Source organism: Branchiostoma floridae, chromosome 7 (assembly GCF_000003815.2).
Source record: "Branchiostoma floridae strain S238N-H82 chromosome 7, Bfl_VNyyK, whole genome shotgun sequence".
Classification (NCBI taxonomy): Eukaryota; Metazoa; Chordata; class Leptocardii; order Amphioxiformes; family Branchiostomatidae; genus Branchiostoma; species Branchiostoma floridae.
Genome location: NC_049985.1, coordinates 5,934,874 through 5,958,724, shown reverse-complemented (window position 1 = coordinate 5,958,724; position 23,851 = coordinate 5,934,874). Strand labels below are relative to the sequence as shown.

Sequence of the window (23,851 nt, the reverse complement as noted above, 5' to 3'; positions counted from 1 at the left end):
TTTTGCGAGCCAATAATACATGGATAGGTGATTTAACTGCCTCAGCTTCGGATTTGCAATTAACGCTTTATGGCAGGGTATAATGGGAACTAACTCGGGAATTGTTTGAAGTAATTAGAAGCGTCGTCCTCTGTGTAAATAACAGTAATGGAGGAAGGAGGCAAAGACTGTTGAGAATAAGCCCAGGAGGGGTGGTGGGAAGATTGGTAAGGGATCCCAGCAGTCATCAGAAGTTGTAACAGGTAGCGTTCGAGGAAGGCTTTAAGTTTCCATCCTGTGACAGGTTTACTGCTTGGTCGATAGCGATCGTCGGAAATTGAAAGCGTTGGCTTAACGCAGGGAGTGTCCCCGTAAATGTGCTTCAAGCCCCCCCCCCCCCCACACACACACACACCCCACATATGGTAACTCAAGGTTTTGCCGTCATTCATTCCTTTCTTCTAACTTTTAGTTTTAATTCATGAAATTTCTATGAGTAGGACACTGCAAATCTCCCAAAATTCATTGATTTATTATGATCTAAAGATTTGTATTGGTTTTAACGTATTACATGTAGAGGCACATGTCTTGCTAATATGATATAGCATCATGAACTTGTATTGCTGACTTTGATTTGTGGTGATTTTGCACTAAAACAACATTTTTCACATTTGGTCTTGCATTAGTACTAGTAATACAACATGTACATATAATACTACCAAAATATCATTACACTGCTTGCAAATAGGCTTCATGGCCCTCAATTTGCTTGTCAGCAGAAAATGTAAGGTACGTGTAAATGGCCTGTGATACGCAAAAGTGAGCTAGCTAGAAGTTGGGTTCATGTACCTAGTAAATATAAGAGTGGACAGAGCAAGAGTTGCCCCAAGATCAGTGGGAAATGCCTTGTACAAGTTTCATTTAGTCGTACATTTGTCCACTAAACCATTTGATGATTAGATTCTAGCACAAAACATTGTACTGTATTGTGACTTCCCAAGGGTTGAGTATCTGAAATGTGTGACTCACTGATAAACTAACAACAGTACGAACAAGTCCTATAATCGCCATTTTTTTTAAGGCAATTTCAAGTTTTTCTTCCAAAGTGGCCTGTAAACTACATTTATCTTGCTGTTTAATAACAGCAAATATGCCCAATCAAATGCTTACATCACCACACATGTAGGCTTGGTACATGTATATCATTAGACTGATAAGAAAATTGTAAATGATCCTTTTGCAAGTTGCCAACAGCACAATTTTATAAAGATTTTTGTTTTATCTCTGTACTGAGCAACACACATCTGTTGACTGGCAAATGTGGTCTGGAAGATAACAGACATAAACACTTCTGGGTAAGGAAGACAAATGGCAACTGTCGGTCTTGTAAGGCTCTTTATTGCATAGAACAAGCTGAGTCATTTATAAAGATAGCTGTAAGAAATAAACAGTGAGTAAATTACAGCTACTAATATCTTCAAGTTGTTTTTGGTAAGCTGTAGTCCTAACGCAGAAGATATTGGCAATTTGTTGTTATCTACATGACTATCCATGCAATCAGAGTTAGGCGTATCAATTCATCTCTGTCACTCCCCCACTTCCACAGGTGCCTGTACCTGCGATGTCATTAAATCCCTATTTGGGTCACCTTAGTACGCCTTGCAATTGCTTTTGATCAGCTTGTTAGGAAAGTTTTTCCAGCAGGGCATTAAGGGAGGGATTGCAGTGATGGTGGGTGTTCTCAAATGGGCGCATTGGCTGATGTACATGCTGCCGTGTGTGAGCCTGGAAAAGAGCAGTTTGCTATTCATCTTTATTTAAAGTTTGCACAATTCACACTCCATTATTGAAGTGCAAGTGAATTTGTAGATTTTGGTATAGTCAACTCATTATTTGCTAGACTGTAGCTCAGGTGGGCAAAATTGTCCAAGAAGACCTATACAACTCAGTACAATGACCATATTTGCAAAAATTTCACGTTCCACTTATAATGGAACAAGTTGCTGTGAGGACCATCACTTCCCACTCATTCTGCTTTATGGCTCTACAAGACACATTTACAACGGCCATGACTGAGCGTATCAGCTTAAAGTGTGCTTAAAGTGCACCAATTTTCTGGGTGTTTCTCCCTCGGAGCAAGAGGGAAATGGCTAGCATGCCATCATGTCATCATGGATCATGAGACAAACTGATTTTCTCCATCACCATTTCCACTCCAAGCCCCACTTAAACTGGAGCGGAATGATTCCGGAGTAGACACATTGTCTGCGAGGTTGTACAAGATGGAACTACAGCAACTCAGCCATTTGCAGCGAACATCTTTCACGCGGCAAGGAAACACGGATCAACATGCTAGTCATCGCTTCACTCAATCAAGAGATCTTGAAAACTGCTTGTTAGTACTCCGTTGCCAGTGGGGGGTGCCTTTTATATTCTACATAAAAATGAACAGTTCTCACAGACTTGCTACTGGATGTAACATTAGGTTTAGATATATTACAGTCTTCATGCTCTAACTGACTTCTATGTTTAATATGAGGAGACTTGTGTTGGCCATTTTTTTTTAAATGGAGGACTTTTTCACAGATGAATTACTGAATGTAGATTTAAAAATAGCTGTGTTTGATATTAGGTAACATATGTGAACTTGTACAAAATGCTACTGAATGTGGATTTAATGTCATACTGATACTTTTCTAAGTTTGATATGAGGTGACATATGTATGTACTACATTATCATCCTTTTTACTTCTTACCAGGAGCTTCACAAATCATAACTTAACGTAGGTTTCAATAATATATCTTTTATAGCAATCCTTTCATGTCTATGATATGTCTTGACTTATGTCTGCAATTTCCTTTTTTTCTACCTGGAGCTTTTTTTTTTACTGAATACACCCAAAGTTGCGTGGGTGGAAAATGACTGACCCTGCAGCAACATGCTGTTGAATGATGAATACGGGGATTTCAGATAAACTCTTATGCATGGAAAAGTGAACAGCCAGGATATTATTCACATCTGCAATATTGTAAGAGTGCCTCATTAATCAACATATTCCCTTATTAAGTTTAACCTCATGGTAATGAGGACCTGACGAAGACGGATTCTCCTAACCTTCCCTTCATTAGAAGAGTTCTCTGCAAAATGTACAAGGATCACAGTCCTTTTGAATTAGAAGACGGATTCTCATAACCTTTCCTTCATTATAAGAGTTCTCCACAAAACGTACGAGGATCACTGTCCTTTTGAAGTAGACAGTTGGCGACAGTTAGTCCTCCCTTGTGGAGCTCTTGCGAGACGCTTCTTTGAACTCTTGAATAAATTGTTATTCACGGAGTTCCCCAGCTAAAGACCACATTCAGATCTACATGCGTCTAGTCCTTAAGGAGCTGTTTTAAAAATCACAAAGGCGCTGCCTTCCGCCTTTTGATGTAATTTTAAAGGTGACCCGAATGACATACCGATAGATCAACTGTTTAAAGTATGGTACAGTATTCCTCTTCTGTGTTGGCAAAAAGTCAAATAAATGCTTGGGGATCTTATCAGAAAGGTTGCCAAATCCATCTCTAGAAGAAAAGAGAATATTCAATTGGATTATTTTCGTCTCCATATTCAATGGTTACAATGCTCCTATGATCCTTAAATTGCAATGCTTCCGTATTTCATTCAACCATAGTAAGTATTACTCAATGAGAAAACATGTTTGTATGAATTATGTATATGACCTTACTGATGTTTCGAACTGCTTGCCATGTTTCCCATGACATCACAAACTCAGGTGAATAACCTGGTGGCAGGAAGGATTTCTCAACATTTTAGACACAATATAATATGTGTTTGGATATCTGTATCTATATCTATATAGCCCGTATAACCGCCCTTCGGCGTAACACACCAGCTTTGCAGGCACGCGGCGCGGCAGCAGCTGGTTATATTACACCGAAGGACCCGTAGCGTCACACCTTACTTTTGCACATCTATCTGCAAGCGTTCTTTATAACTATCCAGAGATGATGCCCCTACTGTGCTTGGTGATAACATATTCCACTCTCCAATTAAAGTTCTGGGAAAATACGAGTTTTTGAACACATCAATCCTAGGTTCACACTTGGTAACTCTTGTACTTGAAGTCATGGCTATTTCTTGTTCTTTATTGAGCTGGTATTAGATACTTATCAGTCGGTACGTCCACCAGTTTATTGGTCATTTTGTACATCATGCAAAGTCTGGACATTTTCCTTTGTCTTCAAGTGATATTTTGGAATATGGTTAATGCAATAAAGTTAGTCGCACTTTTTGCTATGGTCTATATAATACTTCGAAGTCAAGACACCAAGTGTCTGACCTGAAGTCAAATATATTGTATTTGCAATATTAAACGTATGTCAATGTCAGCTGCACTCACGATCAGCAGTGAAGAAATTGTAGGAGGCATTTAATACAATAGCCTAGAATAAGTACAATGTATTTATTTCCTAAGATGTCCTAAGTATTAATAACAGTCATATATTCAGCACTAAGGATAGACATGTTTACAACAATTTTGATCATTATTCTTTCATTTAGCATAATTTGCTATAATCATTATGATTTGGAAACAATCATTATGTATGTCAAAACATATAGACCTCTTTGACTACAGACATGCCAAGTACCAGACACTTTGCCATTACCATTATTTATCACTATTGAATTACAGTGTTTACTTTTCAATTACTTATCAAATTAGATCATTTGCATTATATAGAATAGCATCTTTCAACTAACATTACCTACACTGTATGTTGTTATTAGTTTATCAATACAGAAAGATTTGCTGTTGCAATCTGCATTACGTTGTACCTGACAGGAAAATATTGGTTTGTTTATCGATAGTAATAACAGTGGTAGTAACAGCAACTGTTAAGTGGCTGTGCAGTCTCATGAACTGGATTTTCAACCATTTTATCATTAAATGTAACTTTACAGAATAATCTCCCCATGAACATACTTGTATGTTGATAAAGGTTGGACATCCAGGTAATAAGACACACTAAATAGCAGTACTCTGGAAATGATATCCAGTTTCAAAAAACCATATCTAGTAACTTCTATATGGAAAACATACATAGCTTGGGACATTAAGAAATGAGCCTGCATTGAAATTATTGTAATTTGGCCCACAAAGGTTAGTGTACCATATCTAGAGAAAACTGACCCCCCTGGGGAAACTTGTCAATACCAGTGACACGCCACATTTGTTAATCAGGCCAACCTGCAGTCGCCAAGCCTTCTGCCTTGTTTTATCCTGGCTTAGGGAAAGTCATGATAAAGTGCACCACTCATGGCTGGTTTACCAAATCATATCATCAAGGTAGAGTTTTGTTTTTCTTTGTTCTTATATCTGCTCGCTTGAAACTTAAGGAGGGAGAAGTTACTACCATGAAATTTTAAGAATAAGATATCTTAACAAAATGATCCAACCATGTCCATTTCACACATTTCATGTACTTGCTCCACTCTTGGGTACTTTAAGTTGCTAACTTTTGGCTACTTGGTAAAATTCACTTCCTGTCAGCCTGCTGAAGAAAAGTAAGAACAAACTTGAACACACACATAGACAAATAAACAGACCAAACACAATACCTCCATTTTCTTGGAGGCGAAGACTTCTCCATTTTTACTAACTTAAAAAAAGTCTTGTATGGAAAAAGCTCTCTAAAACTACTACATATGGCTGAGCATCAACATTACATTGATTGAGCCTTCCTTCTCCACACGATTTAGCTTGTGCATGATAACTGCTACTTTGGTCATATCAGTGCCTCTCTGCAGCAATATCAGCTTCTTATAATTCAAAGCCAGAGAAGCCATTCTGATTTAAATTGCTTCAAGCCTATCATATACCCATTAAGTGAAATGATTATGTTTCACATAACAGTAGATATTGTGCTGTACTGTATGTATTATATTACACAGTGCCTCAGGTACAGCTCTTCATCTTGCTTTGACTAATGCTAGCTGTGCAAACTTGAACTTTAGAAATGTCATAGTTCATGTTATGGATGAGATGAGATTCTGAAGACAAGGCTGCATAACATGTCAGAGTTTGGGAGTATGGCTCTAGGCCAAGAAATCAAACGGATGGTTGCCCGAGATGAAATCTTCCACCCAAATAGACCGAACTTCTTTAACATTCATCGAAAAGAGTTCTGGTGACCTGGGATGACTTGCTGCAAACGCAAACCATTGCAAAGTCACATTGTACCACTACTTGTGTCACCATGTTTGAGAATGGCTGCTTAGCCTTTTTACAAATGTAAGTGTAAATGCATTTAATGTTTGCAGGGATTTACTTTGGCAGTAGCGAGAAAAATAGAATGTTCGTGATGGTTTTTAAGTCCGCCGTAGCACCGTAGACTGTAGTCTCATACAACTATAATGGAAAAATTTTTGTGGTGGTTTTAACTTAAGTTTGCATTGAAGTGGCCCCTGCAAAAACCACAAACAAAGAACCACTGCAAACATTTCTGCATTTAAAGTTCAGTAACTCAGACATCCAGGATCCACCTGCATGTCTACCTGGACATGATGAAGCTAAGTGTAAACACATTCAGACACCCATGCACTCCAGGATTTGTTTTTCCTCGTCACACCCTGTTACATGTGTATGCTGTCTGTGAGGGGTCAAGGCTATAGATGTGGCATTACCCTTGCGATATCCTCACACCTAGCAATTTCCATCACTGGTATTCCCCTGGGGATTTCTCCATCAGAACGCACAATCTGGCTGGAATTCAGGCTCCAGAATAGCCAGGTGCCATTGATCCGCATTATCCCATCATGAACTTGGTGCATGCATTGATCCATGCTGATGAGAGAGTTTATAGGTAGGAATGGTCGGACTATCTTCCCGAGCGCACTTAATATTTTACGCACTCGAACATTATAGTTCCGGAGTAAGATGGAAAGGTCACGCATTATGGCGGGAGTAAAGCCGAGATTGGCATCGGTCGAGGGCGGAGCAGCTTGGGTAATGGATGGCTGTACCGTGATAACGTCGCGGAAATTGGCCATTAATTATCGATGCAGTTTCCTTCCAGAAATTGTTTTTCTATTGATTTGGGGAAGGCTGTTACTACAAAGTGTCAAGCCAGATGGAGTGGGAACGACCAATCATGACAACGAGCTATATGTTCCAGACAACAACGGGGGATAACAAGGGGAACAGTGGGGAATCATCCGGTGCAATTATGTCATAAAGCTGCACTTTGAATCCTAACTTTCCAAGGCTCCTACCACAAATCACAGAGGGGTTGGTATAACACAAGTCATATAACTTACAGTATAAGCCTTTAGCAAAAAAATCAAATCAAATCTGTTTTATGAATCTATATATTACTCATGCACTTTGCACACCTTTAATATACATAATACAAGTCAAACTGTTGGAGATGCTTAGTGTTTGCATTTCCTGCAGTAACCTCTTTGCTTCAAAGTTAAAACCATGGCAAAAGTGTTTCTTTTGTCGTCTGCCCACCTACCCCCTTGTTAACCAGAGAGCACCCGCAAATTCTCCATTTTTTACCTACCGTGCAATTATTGAAGCCTCTATAGCATTTCCTCCCTTTTAAAGTACTTTCTCTATAGATTTTCTTGATAAGATCTAACCTTGGATGCTCCATGTACAATGTAAGGTAGAAATTTCTATTGTTACTATGTAAATCGTACTGGGAGGGTAAATAGTGTTGTCTGTATCTGATTGAGTGTTGGTAGGATTGTTTCCCTTTAAAGGCAGTGGTTACCTCATAATAACATTCATGTGCATAGATTGTAAACCTACATTTTGGACACTTCTCTATGGGTTCTTGCGATTCTTTCTCTATAGATTTTTTTTGACAAGATCTAACCTTGAATGTTCCTCGTATATGCAACGTACTGTACAAATTTGTATTGTTACCAAGTAAATTATACTGCTAAATAGTGCTGCCTTTACCTGATTGAGTGTTAATAGGATTGTTTCACTATAAAGACAACCTCATCATAATAACATTCATTATTATTATCTTTGCATATATTGTAAGCCTACATTTTGGACACTTCTCTTAGGTTTAGGCCATGTTGATTTGATTATGTGGATGACATCTGCATGTGCATCAATATTTGTTTTTTTCCCAAAAAACATTGACCATGCTGTAAATTGTGCAAAGCTGTAAAATGAGAAACATATACCATATATTGCAAAGAAATGTCAGAAAACGGATGATTATGTTGCAGAATGCCAAAGTCTATTCCAAATGCAAAGAAAAAGATGTAAAAGAACAAAATTAAGAAGTTCTTAATTTTGTTCTTTTACATCTTTTTCAACATATTGTTTAGTATCCCATACTCTGTGTGTTTACTCATTTATTCAACCCTCCTGGCCACATAGATTTCATAATGATGAAACTTTTTTGGCCAACCTTTCTTCTATTGCATACCCCTATCAGTTTTGGGGTTCCCAGATGATATCATCCTTATAATGTTATCAACACGGCCTTATCTGAAAAGCAGTTCGATCCACTGCCTTGAACTCTACGTGGCCTTTCATATCAACCAGGACCTGGGGCCCTTGTGCAGGAATATATACAGTCCATTCAAATGCAAGGACATTTTTCCCTTGCAGGGCTTGGACCCATGAACCCTGAATCGCCAGCACTAAATGTGTATTTTGTCTTCGGATTGAATAAGAATGTCAGTATCGATTCTAAACACTGGGTGCTGGGTGACCTTTGCTCAATAATAGCATACCGCTAGATGGGCTACTGATAGCCTCTGTGGCTCATTTGGCTAGAGTAGAACCATTCAATTCAGCAGGTACTCATAGCATACATGTATCATTATTAGCACACATAAGGTCTGACTAAGGATAGTATCCTGTGCTTACTTTTCATAAAAAAGATGCTAGATGCAACTGATGGAATTCTGGTGCAATAAATCCTTTGCAACCATGTTAACAAAACGAAGGTGGTTGTGGTTTTTTTAAGCTTCTCACTGCTGCTTAACCCCATGACCAAAGAAACATTTGGTGCCAAATGGATGCCTTAGCAGTGTGAGTGTTAATGATAATTCGCTGGGGTGCTTGTTATCCATTGGTGCTCTCGGTGGTGCTGAAATCTTTGTTACTGTAAATACAGAGCTTTCTTGTAGGGATGTCATAGAGTCCACTGTAATTTTTGCCCTATTTTGAATAAAAACAAAACAGTTTCATTCCCCCCTGACAAAAGGGGGAATATGCCATGTGGTAGCCTAGTGTAGTGATACTGCGCTAACACACTATATTACACTTCTTGAATACAGGATCAAAAGGGCTGTTGGCTATGATATCACATTTTCACACTTCATGTCTTTCTACAGGCTTTATGGTGACTCTTTGTAGTCTGAAAATGTAAGGATTTTGTAATACTCTTGCCTTAGATTTTTAGTATGCAGTGTTATGTATTTGCTGTAGCCTTGTACAATATTCTAATGATGTACTCTCCTGTGTTTCTGCAGACTCTGGTGTGTGACGTAAATGCAATCACTAATGATGGCGAGCACAGATGGACACAGGTACGGTACTGCAACTCTACTCTGTTCCCAACTAGTTGATGTTCCTTCTGATACTGGATTAGGCCTTGGAAAATAAATGTGGTGTTTCCAATACTGGTCTTGAAAAATTAGGGTCAGTAGGATGGGACTCTCCTTTTTTTTTCCTTTTTTTAAAATTTAGGCTATAGTGATGCAACAAAATGTAAAATTGAAATGCGTGTGGATTCTGGTATTTTCAATATCTTATTCTAATTATACGCACTCAGAAATGCATTGTATAAGCACAGTTTTATGTTTAAACAGAAATGACAAGAGTATGTTGGAAGAAATCTCCATCACTCTGTATTTGAGCCTGGGTACCCTATTAAGTTTTCTGTGGCTCCCATACGAAAAAAAATGTCAGTGTATTTCCATGCATTAGTGGAGTGTATGGGAGCTAACAAGGATGGCACACACAGGATAGTTATTGATTCCAAAAAGATCTAGGGAAACACAACTTTTGTTTTACCTTTGCCATAAGTGGGAGAAACTTAGGGTGAAACTTTGAAGTGTTTGTGCAGACTGGTAATGCATCAAGCCTTGAGGAATTAGGTAGGTAGAATGACAGTGTAATCTGTAAACTCCTGGGTACACACTTGGCCAGAGTGCCTGGTAATTACTTGGATGGAGTCCAAGTGCTATAAAGAGATACACGACTTGGTGATGGACACAACCTGGACGGGTTAAGCCCCAAAATTGAAAGTGTGTCCTGATGGTAATGACTATTGACGTTTTCGTGTAGCCAGTTAATAACCTTGAACGTACGTGCTACACCACTGCTTTTATTCCCCAAAATATAGCATTGTAAAAATGTGTAATTGTACATCTCTACCCGACAAGAACAAACAGATATATATGAAGACAATGCTTCCTGATTTTGTAGGTGAAACCTTTTTGGTAAACTGTAAAATTGCAACATATAAATCTTACAGCATACTTTTGGCCCACATTATACATGTATTTTGTGACTGATGCATGTATTTTGATGGTCATTATCACAAAGCTCTCTGTGCCATAATAGCCATGTCACAAAAAAACAATTTTAATTTTTTGAAATTCCCAAAACTGCATTATACATGTACCACATATACTTGTCAGTAGAGTAACTGATTTTGAGTGTGAAATACTTTCCAACGATGTTTTAATTTTGGTCACAACTGTGCAAGCAGGTTGTATAGGGTCATTCCATCCTGTGTTCCTATCAGAGGTCATGAGCACAAACACCAGCAGCCAGCCAAGGTCAAAGCTGTCCAGCCGGATCTTATTTGTGTAACTTGAAGACGAACTTTAATCTTGTTCAGCTCAAATTGGCTCAAACTAAACGGCGCAGGGCAAATGAACTGCAACATTTGGTGAGAATGGCCCAAAATGAGTTCTAGTGAAGCTAACCTCCGCTGGGAAATCAGGGCTCTAGTTGGATGTCCAGCTCTTCATTTTGTTACATGCTAAAGGATTAGGATTTCCAGTTGAAGTTTATACTAAAAGTCATTCCTAATAATGTTGTGCAGAAGTGACCAGGTTAACACTAGAATTGCAGGTTTTTGTTCTCTATTGTAAGTGAACTTTGTATTATATTTTCTTAACAGCTGGAATGTCATTCCAATTTATCTGTAAATGACAAGTCATGCACCACTTGCATGCATTATCAGCAAATCAAAAATGGTGTGCAGTGTAGCCACTCCATGGCAAGTCAAAAAGTTCATCAGAGTGACATCCTGACAATGTAAGACACTTGGCTGTGTGCAGCTAATAGCACAGATTATGATGACTTAAAAGTTCTGAAACCTTGGCATTTGTGGAAGATTACTCCAAGATGCACTTAGGACCTTACCTTTTTTAATTATAAAGGGTAAAGATAGACCATATCTGGCCTTTACAGGCCATATGTTATCTCACAGCTGTGCAAGTAATGCAAGAAGGTAATGATTTACAGTTATCAGATAGAAATACAGAGAGGGTCAACATTGGAAAGTCCCCCTTTACATTTTTCCCCCAGACTTTCTGTCTACAGTGTAGCTTTACAAGATTAAAGGCTAATTCCTTCTTCACAAAAGAGCTAAATATGACCATGCAATTTAGGCTGGCCAAAGATTCTCATCTCTTAGATGGACAAATGATATTTTGTTCCTTCAGACTGAGGTAGAAGATGCAGATTTCTATGGGATGTCGTAACACAAAATGAGGAACCAAATGTGATATTTAATACATTTTTGGTTAAACTTTTACAAGTACAGGTACCATAATATTGATAGTACTGTACAAAGGCAAATTGACTACATAGGTACCAGGCCTGGGATTGAAATCCTGGACTTTTTTAAAATTCAAGATGTAATGCAAGCATCATCATTTGAAAGCATCTTTATATTATCCATATGTATGCTGCACAGAAATGTAAGAGGGTATTTTCTACATCACTGGGTATTTTCCTTTCAGTTTACCGGGATATGATTTTATTGTGTTGGGCACCTTATAAGTATATTTTATAACATTTTTCTGTATACATCTAATAGCATTTTTGCTATTTGATTCTTGTTGATATATGATTTGAGTTCAATTCAATATAGTCTATATATCTAAGGATGTGTGCATCTCTCTCTCACTGAATAATAACAGTTTTGCTCTTCGTTTCTCGTTCAATTCAACATGACCTACATCTAATGACATGTTCATCCCTCTCTCCAGGACGACAAGCATGAGTTAGAGAAGCAGCTGGTCCTGGCCACGGCCGAGCCGCTCTGTCTGGACCCGTCTCCCGTGGTGGCCGTGGTCAGCAACAGGATCCAGCATCACAGGCTCAAGTTCTCAACTAAACCTCTCAAGAGGTCAGTATAACATCAAAGTGTTGTTTACTTTCACAATGTACGAAGTTCAAAAGTCATTAGTGAAAAACAGACTGTCCCTTCTTCTAACCTTCCTTTTACCAAACCCCCTTGTTTTAGTGGAAACTCCCAGGACAAACTCTCTCAAGAGGTCAGTATGACATCAAAGTTTACTTTCAAAAGGTGGTTGTTGGATGTCCAACCACTCTACTTCCATCAGGTACAAAGTGCAAAATAGTGGAGAGGTTATTAGTGACCCTTTGTGAGTTTGTCCCTTTTCTAACACTCCTTTTACCAAACCCCCTTGTTTTGGGAACTCCCAGGACAAACTCTCCCCTTCGCTGTCAGTATGCCATCACCCTCTCAAAGTGTTGTTTACTTTCACAGGCTACAAAGTGCAAAATAGTGAAGAAGTCATTAGTGAGAAACACACCGTCCCTTTTTTAAACACTCCTTTTACCAAATCTCCTTATTTTAGTGGAAACTCCCGGGACAAACTCTCTTTAGCTGCCAGTATGCCATGACATGCTCAAAGTGTTGTATTCTTTCACAAGATACCGTGCAAGGTAAAGTGCAAAAAAGTAGAGGAGACACTCTGTCCCTTTTTGAACACTCCTTTTACCAATCCCCCTTGTTTGGAACCTCCCAGGACAAGCTCTCCCTTTTCGGCTTAAGTCACATTTCTAAACTGGGGCCTGGCCGGGATGTTTCTGGAAACGAAAAATAGAAATGTATGTATTACGTAAAATTTTACGTACACAAATAACGCCCACCACTATTCTCTCTACATCATGTGTAGTTTGACATCTATTATATCATACTTTTCGTTCCTGAAAGCTGCCGGATGTGGCGCTGGTTTGGAAATGTGACGTAGGCCTTAGCTGGCATCACTCAGCTCATCACATCGGTCAGCAAACTTCAGAGTTACCACCGATGTCTTGTACATCACTGCAGGACTATTAGAGTTCAGCAGATGTTAGCAGATTACTGATCCCTGCCCATGTAATACGATAAAATAGTGAAAATAAGCTTGACTCTCTGGCAATTCAATGACACGCAACGACCCTCTGGCCATCAACAAGTTTGGTGGAACGTCATTATCAGTGTAATGGCGGCTTTAAACTTTAAAAGTACATTGTGTGTGCTGTCTGACCTGTTTGAAAACTAGCCACCAATTACCAGCCAGCCACAAGCCACCTGCACCTGCACCAAGATGATCCCCTCACCCCAGTGCCTGAGTCCTCAACCAAATGGGGTTTGGCAATCACAAGAAGAATAAGATGAAGAGATTTAGTACACAGTCTAACATGATCGTGGTATAACCCCAGCAGTGCTGTAATACACCGTATGAATCTACTACTACTAACATCTCAGGTAGAGTCCACTACCTTACAGTGATTTATCACCAAGACCATGAACGCTACAGCTTCCCTTGTACATGTACATGAACTTGGATGTATATCTCAACCTACAAGTATTAGACCTTTATGTGTCACACCGTGATGGGTGCGGTAGATTGCACGGCATCCTGAAAGGTCAATCATGGCCAGTCAATCTCCCCGGCGGATAGACCCTGACTTTTGACCTATAATGCACAAAGGTCAGTGTACAGCTACCATGCATCATCCCCCACAAAATTATTATAAATAGCGCGACGCAAGGAAGCAGAAAACAATTCTGTTCACGACCACGTCTTGACCTAAATATCGTAATACGCCCGTATTGATTTTTTCAGAACGTGGAAAATGACGGATTTGGCTTCATTCCGTCCGCAAGGAAATTTCCCATACTTTGACCCCTCCTAAGACTCGTTAGATGTAAAAGGCTCCTGTGGAATAATGTAGCGTGGATTATTGTTCCCCAGTTGGTACTAGGGAAGCAATTGTTGCGGCAATAGGGGGCATTAGTCTTCACCGCAGCTGTGTAACACGTAGCAATTTTGACCTATCGTCGGGCATAAATTTGCCATCTTGCGTGGGTGCAATGAGTATGTACATGTACCTGTACTGTTCAGGATACATGTACTTCATTAATTATCAAATGCTGTTCCATGATGCTAATATTCAAGGCAAAATTACACACATTTACATGACTTTTATACAATGTGTATACAGTATAGACCTGATTTGAAATGTAGCATATAAGTATAGCAAGTAAGAAGTACAAATGTAGGGGTTTCCTTTTCCTTAGCCCTTGGGCCACACCACTTTGCAAGCACAGATAACTGTAACAGCAGTTGGCTTAAGTTCACTGGTGTGTTCAACCCCCATACTCTTCCCATAAGTGCAGAATACTAGGTATGAAGGAACAATTTCATAAGTCTTTGGTTTGGTCAGAGAATCGGACATACTGCCTACTGCATGCCAAGCAAGAAATCCACCCACTAGCTATATAGGCTATCACTGCAGTGACTGCACCCTCTAAGTGATTTCTGTATTGCTCATTGGTGCTCATCAAAACAGAATATGATAGCCAGAATTCTCTTGATGTTCAAAATAAAGGACAAATTGGAAACTGTGGAAACCAGAGTCTTAGCCCTTAGGCCACACCACTGTGCAAGCACAGATAATACTACAGCAGTTGGCTAAGTTCACTGGTGTGTTCAACCCTTATACTCTTCCCATAAGTGCTGAATACTAAGTGTATGAATTTAAAGTACCATTTCTTAAGTCTTCAGTATTGGTCTGATAGAGAATCAAACCTGCTACCAGGGTACCGCATGCCAAACAGGCAATCCACCCACTAGGCTATCGCTGCAGTGCCTGCACCCTTTAAGTGATTTCTGTATTGCCCATTGATACTCATCAAAACGGAATACGATAGCCAAAATACTTTAGATGCTCAAAATAAAGGACAAATTGGATACCGTGGAAACCAGAGTCCTGTTACAAAATTGCCTTTTATCTTGATATGTGATTGATTCTGCTGTAACCAATACAAGACAGCACCTGGGCACATGATCTGGAATAAAATTTTATACCCAAGAGTTATTGCTTCAAACCCAGAAGTTAGAGGAGTTGTGGTACTGCATATGATTGAACATGTCATCATTTATGTTGTACATGCACTCATTAACTGCTGCAATATGCTGCACCACTTACACTAGTCATAGCTATCAATTTGAAACCTGATGAAAATATGTCATTATATCAACTGTGTAGGAAGTTAATGTTAAGCAATTACAATATAATGGGATGATTGTGTGTGCTTCCTTACCAGACTGATGAAAGAATTATTGATATTATGAAAATTGTGAAGTTTGTGTTTGAGACTCAATTAACACATTGTGAGCAGAAGAATACACAGGTACCAAATTTAATGTTTTTGTTGCAATAAGGCGATAAACAGCTACAGGATGTTGATAATAGTCTGAGGATATTCCCTTGTTATCCTACAACCCAAAATTTCACAATGGTTCAGTCCAACAACCCAATGGCTGGTAGATCTGTGTTCCCCCTTTCAACCGGTTCCTAAAATATGTCGAGTTGTCACAACCAAACATACAGATTCTGAATGCAAAATGTTTCATGAGCATTAAACTCTGATAAACAAGTGATTTTCATGAGCATTAAACTCTGATAAACAAGTGATGTGCTTAAAGTTTAGCTCCTAGCAAATCCACTCATCTCTGCATCTCACCTTTTTCTGCCACCTTTAAGGATAGACACAGTACAAGATCCATCTCCTTGCTGTTAGATCTGAACTTTAAGGTCTTTATGAAAAGAGCATCTTATGTCGTATATAATAGAACTGCATGAATCACTGTCACTTCTGACCTCCCCCACTGTCTTCTAGATCACATTAATGCTTTATCACGCAAACGGCACGGTTTACCCATTCTCCAAAAGGACTGCCGCATCATTTAATGCTGCCCTTCCATCCAATGCTCACAAATCTTCACAAATTTTACATCTTGAAAGATTTTTGGATGAAAGACACTCATCTGTATCATTCCATGCAATGTCATAATTCATTGTACAATTTAAGAAATGAAGAAATATTGAATGGAAGTATTAAGAATGGCACGTTTTACCCATTTTCCAAAGAGACTGCCGCACCTGTCCTTCTATCCAATGCTCACAAATCTTGAAAGAGTTTTATATGAAAGACATCTGTATCGTTCCATGTGATGTTTTCATTCCTTGTGCGATTTAAGAAATGAAAAATTTTTTGAATGGAAGTATTAAGAACGGCACGTTTTGCCCATTCTCCAAAGAGACTGCCGCATCATTTAATGCTGCCATTCCATCCAATGCTCACAAATCTTGAAAGAGTTTTATATAAAGGACATCTGTATCGTTTCATGCGATGTTGTTATTCCTTGTACGATTTAAGAAGTGAGGAAATATTGAATTGGAGTATCAAGAATAGCACGGTTTGCCCATTCTCCAAAGGGACTGCCGCATCATTTAATGCTGCCCTTCCAACCACTGCTCACAAATCTTGAAAGAGTTTTATATGAAAGACATCTGTATCATTCCATGTGATGTTGTCATTCCTTGTACGATTTAAGAAATGATTGAATGAAAGTCTTAAGAATGGCACGGTTTACCCATTCTCCAAAGGGACTGCCGCATCATTTAATGCTGCCCTTTCATCCACTTAAGAAATGAATGGAAGGATTTAGAACAGCGCAGTTACCCCATCCTCAAAAGGACGCTCACATAATTTAATGCTGTCTTTCGCTCTACCGCTCACAAATCATTTTGAACTCCCCTCCTTCAAAGAGTTTTAGATGAAAGACATCTGTATCATTCCATACAAATCATTATACATTGTACAGTTTAAGGATTGAAGAAGAATTCGATGGAAGGATATACATGTTGAATGGTGCAGTTACCCCATCCTCAAAATAGCGCTCACATCATTTAATGCTGTCCTGCCCTTTGCCGCTCAGAAATCATTTTGAATTCTACCCCTTCAAAGAATTTTAGATGAAAGGTGCCATTCCTTGCATGAGTTACTGTGGGATCTACTATAATAGACATTGGTATCATGATATGCTGTTTGAAGTTTGCATATCTTTGTTGTGTCACAAATCATGTATCTAAGTTCATGAAACATTGAACTATGACGTAAGCGACGTCAACACTATAGAAAGCATATTATACATATTGTATGATATAAGGGTCCATAATATATGGGGTCAAGAAAGGATGTAGGAATGATCGGCATTTATTTCTTCATGGTAGTGAGGCACGCTGTGGGTGGTGCTTGTGACAAACTAGCACATGCATATACAAAGTTGAACATAACACAGCAATAGCCTACTGGGTAGAGTGCCTTTTTGCATACAGTAGATTGCAGGTTGGATTTCCTGACGTTACCCCTTAGCCGTTACCGTCGTACCAGTGACTTACAAAATGGAACATCCGCCTTACACACGGCACAGAACTACCAGCTGACTAACAATATATGTGAGAGGACACTTAGCTAAAATAGGAATTAAGAAGACACTTAGCTAAAATTTATAAGAGGCTGATCAAAGAAGAGCAGATTATTGTACAATGCTTAACTTTCTTGCAACACAAAGGTGTACATGGATCAAATTTTCAATGACTACTGTTGCTCCTTCAGGATCAGTATTGATGACTAATCACATGCACTTCAGAACGTAAACTCGTGATCTTATTAACACGTGATCTTTCAGATGCATAATGTCAACAATTGGACAAACGTGCCAGGAAGTTTATAACACCCCAAGTCTCTGTTCAGTGATGGCTGGAGTGCCATGATGTATATAGCCTCCTTTATACCTCTTACAAAGTAGTCCTGTTCAGTGTCCAGTGTCCATTGAAACGTTATTGGCCGGTAATTCATGCACCACTGCAGTATAACAGGCATGCTTTGCAATTTAAATGTCAGATTTCCCGATCTCTCCATTTCCAAACTTGCCACTCACAAAGCAATCATTCTGCACCTTGTTTCTGACATGTTTGAAGGTGTTCAGCCAAGTGGAAATAATTGAAATTTAACTATGTATAGGAATTTTGATATGCATGGAAGTTTCATCTTCCGTGAAGATGATCCTCATGTTGTGCACTAGACTGGAACTGCCAAAGACAGAAGTCTATTAGACAACTGACATTGCTTCCATTCTTAAACATCTGATGTTGTCATCCGCAGGGATAAAGAAGTATTAGTCACCAATGATAAGAAAACACTGTGGAATCAGTTCAATAGGATCCCAGGTAATTGAGTTATCCGAGGCGTCGGAATAGATGTATGATGGATGTAACGCTCTTCTCTAATGCTCCATCTTCTAGGAGAGGCTTTTGGAAGGGAACCAAAGTTGTATAGCTTGTGGGGTTAGGCAGCTGTGAGAAAATTGAAGGCCAGATTGTCAAGAATGAGACCTACATTTCTTCTTTGAAGTTGACATGGATTTCAGGCCAGGGGAAACGAATTTGAACACACAACGAGACCGACAAACAAACACACAGAACAATAAATAGTTTCTGGAAGGTAATTATGTAGCACAATAATCATAATAATGCTACATGATTCAGCACCAAGGACAGAGGCAAAGGTTTGAAAAATGCAGGTGACACTAATCAAACAATGGTAACAGGCATAGAAAAGATCTTGCACGAGTAACTTTCTGAGTCAGTTTACATCTCGAGTGCATGATGATTATTTAAGAAACTATGTTAAGTATGAGTGTAAAAAGTCATTGCGTTTATGCGCTAATTTGTAATGAAATAGCCTTAATAGATAGCCTTGTAACAAGGAGGAAATTCTGGTGTACTTGTGTTGCCCACGAAAACTTTCCTGAATAAAACATTGAGAAGCACTCTTTACCCAAGTCATAGTATCAGTCTAACAGACACTCTGGAGACTTCTAAGGTACAGAGACATGTATATAGAGACCACAGCAATAGATTAAAACTCGGTACTCCATCTTCACAGTAAGTGTCTTCCTGCTATTCTATAAGTACTTCGGTAAATTGAAAGCCAACCCAGACCTTTCTCAAGTTGTCATGATTACGATTGATAGGCAGCTTCTCTTCCTGGAGTCAGCAAGTCCGTGGTTTACCTAAATTTAAATGGACATGACTGTATATCAAGATTTTATGACAAACTGTGGTGTTGGTGTGTGTTAAAGGATTGTGGCTGTATACAAAGTCTAAGACTTGTAATCTTTTTTGGGGGAAGGTTACCTTTGATACATGGTATTCATAATTTGATTTGATGTGTTACTTTAGGTGTAAAATGCATATAGCCAGGTCTATTCACATTGCTAGCCAAACTCTATTTTGACTGTAGTTATATACGTATACAAGGCACACACAATGTATTAATATTAGTCACAGTAAATGTTTATGGTATTCATAAAGCCCAAGACTTAGGTACATGTACATGTATCTTGGCAGGAAAGCTGTTCAGTTACTCATAGTATCTTATCAACTCCCTTCAGCTACATGTATGCACAGCCATACACGCAGCAGGAAGAAAATGCTACAGAAGTCTTACACTCCTAGTCAAAGGTGATCATCAGTATAGTAACATCCATTTGTTAGCCCTGTCTTAACTAATGTTAGTTCACAAATGAGGTCTTACATGAAAAAGATCCTATCTTTCTACAGCTTTAAGGTTTAGAATAGAACCACAAATCTTGTGTTCAGGAGAGCCTTTGGTGAGTTAATTACCTTCTAGGGCAAGGCAGATGTGACCTTGTGCTATAATTAATGTTTAGTCCTTGGTATGTTTGAAAAATTATAATGTGGAATACTTTGTGAACAACAGTGGCTTTTAAAATGAAAGCCAAGCAAAACTTTTCCACTTGGCTTTGATTCTGTCAGCCACTGTGTTAGAAATGTTTTCCACAAAATAAGATTTTGTTTCTGGCTTACCTGTGCTTGTGTGTGTTTGTTTGTGTGTGTGTGTGTGTGTGTGTCTCTGTGTGTGTGTGTGTGTGTGCATGTGCGTGTGTGTGAGCATGTGCATGCATGTGAGTGTGTGTGTGTGTGTGTGTGGCACTAAAAAGGTTGCTAAACAGTATGACTAAGGGGGTGAAGTCTGCCATCTCAGATTCCCATATTTATCCAGTTTCCTTGCTAGTTGTAATATGTACAATGACTCATTTGTATCCCAAAACATGAATACATGTCATTAAACACACAATCGATGAAAGATATATTAATATGTTTGATACGAATGTAGGCATACACATTTCTATCCAACACAAATGAAATACAGCAGTTATTAACTGTTAATGTTCCTTTGAAGAGCAGAAAGGTGACTGGCAACTAATGGCTTCATGTTGATGTAGGACATTGAACCTAAGAAACTAAAATTAGCTGCGAGTGAAATCAGCGGCAGGTAAAGACAGCCGTAATGAGAAGCAAAATGAGATCTGATAGAAGGATTGACTCAGACACTTTCTAGAAGTCTTAGATGAGGAACCATTTAGACAGTGTGTATCAGATGGTGGCGCTGATGGCATTATTGCTTTTACTGAATACTGTGATGACAGGCAATGATTCTCCACTCAGTATTTGGCCTTGACTGAGATAGGGGCCAAGATAGGAGTTTGGGGGATTTTAATTTGGTATTTCAGCAGGAGTATTCAGCCCTGAATATGTGTACATGTTCAAATGTCAGTCATGCATGTTTTATCCTGTCCATGTCAACTTCCATTTGTAACTGTCCTTGTCTGTCAGCAGGGCTGGCCCTTTGTAATAGCCACAGGCTAGTTGGGCAACCCTGGCTGTGTGTGCTGGACAGCGAAATCAATAGATAAATGCATCTTTTATACAAGCTCAGGAAATCAGCAACAACATACATACATGCATTGTATTTTCTGGATCTATAAGATGACGTATAACATTGTCCTATAACAGGAATCCAACCCGGAATACCAGGAATCATACCTGGAATACCACCAGGAATCCAATCAGGAATACCAGGAATCAAACCAGGAATCAAACCAGTGACCTCTTGGTTTTATTCCTAGTATTCCTGGCTAGACATTGTGTTCTTGGGAAAGGTCTTTTAACTGTCCTCACTCCACCCAGGTGTAATAAATGGGTACTTGACTTGGGTTGGGAAGGTAAAAGGCAGTGCAAAAAGAGGATAGGACACTGCCTTCCAATACTGAGCCCTAGACATAGTGGACAACAACTCACTGCCCCTACATCCTTTAAAAAAGGCTATGGGACTACCTTTACCTTTTCAACCATGGATTATGTCATCAGTATTCAAATTGCAGGGGCACAAAGGAACTAGAAGCCGCAATGAATAATTATGAAGAAATCAACCCAATACTAGAGCACGAAATGCCAATAATGCATAATTAAAGACCTTTTTATCTGACACTTACCCCCGTAATCTAGCGAACTTTAATGCTGGCACATTGACTGATGAGAAAAGGTTAGCACTGATAGGGTAAAGACTCTGCTGATGGATGACTCTGTCTTTGTCTCCTTAAGAAGACTCCCACTGGTCAAACTGCTGGATCAACCGGTACTGTAATTGTAAATCCTGAAATGTTCCCGATGGTTTTATTTTCAGTGGGCAGGGGAAAAAAGACGCATACCAAGACAAACAAACACGCTGAAAACAATGAATACATGTACTAGTACACTTTCTTGGAAGTAATCGAGTAGCAATATAGTTTAAGACTCGTAATAATGCTACATGATTCAGCACCAAGGACAGGGACAAAAGTTTGAAAAATGCAGGCGACACTGATCAACTGTCATTAAAGGCATAGAAAAAAATTGCATGGACAACTTTGTGTCAATTAATATCTAGAATCCATTAATGATTATCAAAAATTTGTACATAGTCACAAGTTCAGCACAGTATGTGTTGTGTGTTGCCATTTGGAAACAGACACCTGTCGCAGCTGAGCTACAACTCAGTCCCTCATCACCTTGACCTTCTCAGCTGACTACGAAGTGGAAAATCTATTTCTTGGATCACCGGGTCCCACACTGCCGGAGAGTTGAGGAGCATCGATCTTTCGGTTGCAAATGTCAGAAGCAGTTCACTCCTCTTCTTTTCATTAGACCCCCAAAAGGCATCTATTATGGCTTCATTTGCGCAAAATTTGGGTGTGGCCCCCAGTAAATCATATTAGTTTTTAATATTCGCAGTGCCAGCATGATGACTGTGCAACCTTAGCTTGAACTTATTGAATATATATTAATGAGTTTTGTGAAATGTCATTGATTTATTTGAAAGACAGTGTCATAAATTTCAAGGTTGCAACTATTTATGTCTGGCTAAGTCCAACTGAACTACAGTATTAGTTTGAAGGAAGTGTCATGAATTTGAATGCTGCACTGCCTAACCCTTAAGCACATTTCAATGTAATTGTATTTACGAGGGGTGATCAATAATTCCTCGGCCTCGCCCAGAAATGATAAGCAAAACTTATATTTCGAAGCATAGATGTCAAGTATAAAGTCTTATATGAATGTGTACCAAATTTCAAATTAGTGTGATCATTACTTTGCAGGCGACACCCAGTAACGTTAGGTAAGGGAGAAGGAAAAAAATGTGGACAATTGAGCTGCGACCTGAGGTGTGCGGGTCGACTTGTGCTGCTGGAAGTTATGCACCCACTTCTTTCTGCTTGAAATAGGAAGAGAATCATTATCAAACATTTTGACAATGTCTTTTGTTAATGACAAAGAATTTACGGCATGGGGAACTCGACATACATGTCTGATCACAGTTCACCCTTGTTTTTCTCGCCACTTACCGTCTAATTTTCAAAAAACGAATGCCTGGAAAGTAATGACTGCAATGAAAATTTGGGGGATATTGATAAAAGACATCAAACTATGAAGATATGCTTCGAAATCTGAGTTATGCTTATTATTTCTGGGTGAGGCCGACAACTTATTGATCACCCCTCGTACTTCTATTGTCTTCTGTAACCGTATTCAGATGTGCCGAAAGATTCAGCCAGCAGATGATCAATATTACATTTTATGATATTTTGATGACCAAAGATAATTATAATTATATATAATTATAAGACCAAACTTAATTATGTTTCTTGTGTCTAGTCAATGCCACAATAGATTTTGTTCTTTGTATGTTTTCGCCAGACGGCACTAAAATTTCAACATTGCATTTTATCATCTCAAGACTAAATGATTGTATGATAATCATGCAATAATTTATTCTGTCTTTCTATTTTCTATGATTAAGTAGATGAGCCAAAAGATTCAGTCAAACTGCAGTGACAGTCAATGATGCATTGTAGAATATGGCAGCAATGATTTGACAGCTAGTATAAGACTAAAAGATTGTATAATAATTGTACAGTGAATGAATTTCTTTGGACCAGGTCTTCTTTTGTCTTCTATAACTACACAGATGTGCCAAAAGGTACAACCAGACATAGAATCTTGTAATCATTTGACAGTTCTAAGTTAGACTTAACGATTATATGATAATCAAACGATAAATTCATTCTGTCTTTTATAACTGGTGCATAGATGTTTCA

The 23,851-nt window shown here is 38.8% G+C and overlaps 1 protein-coding gene across 10 annotated transcripts in view; it reads left to right on the top strand.

Annotated features, from left to right (window-relative positions):
- LOC118418867 (transcription factor SPT20 homolog) overlaps window positions 1-23,851 on the top strand; it is a 108,846-nt gene that overhangs the window by 54,903 nt on the left and 30,092 nt on the right. For all 10 annotated transcript variants that reach the window (XM_035824971.1, XM_035824966.1, XM_035824969.1 and 7 more), the window contains exons 9-10: window positions 9,494-9,550; window positions 12,251-12,390. In XM_035824971.1, the coding sequence (XP_035680864.1) occupies window positions 9,494-9,550; window positions 12,251-12,390 (197 nt within the window). The remainder of the gene's footprint in view (window positions 1-9,493; window positions 9,551-12,250; window positions 12,391-23,851) is intronic.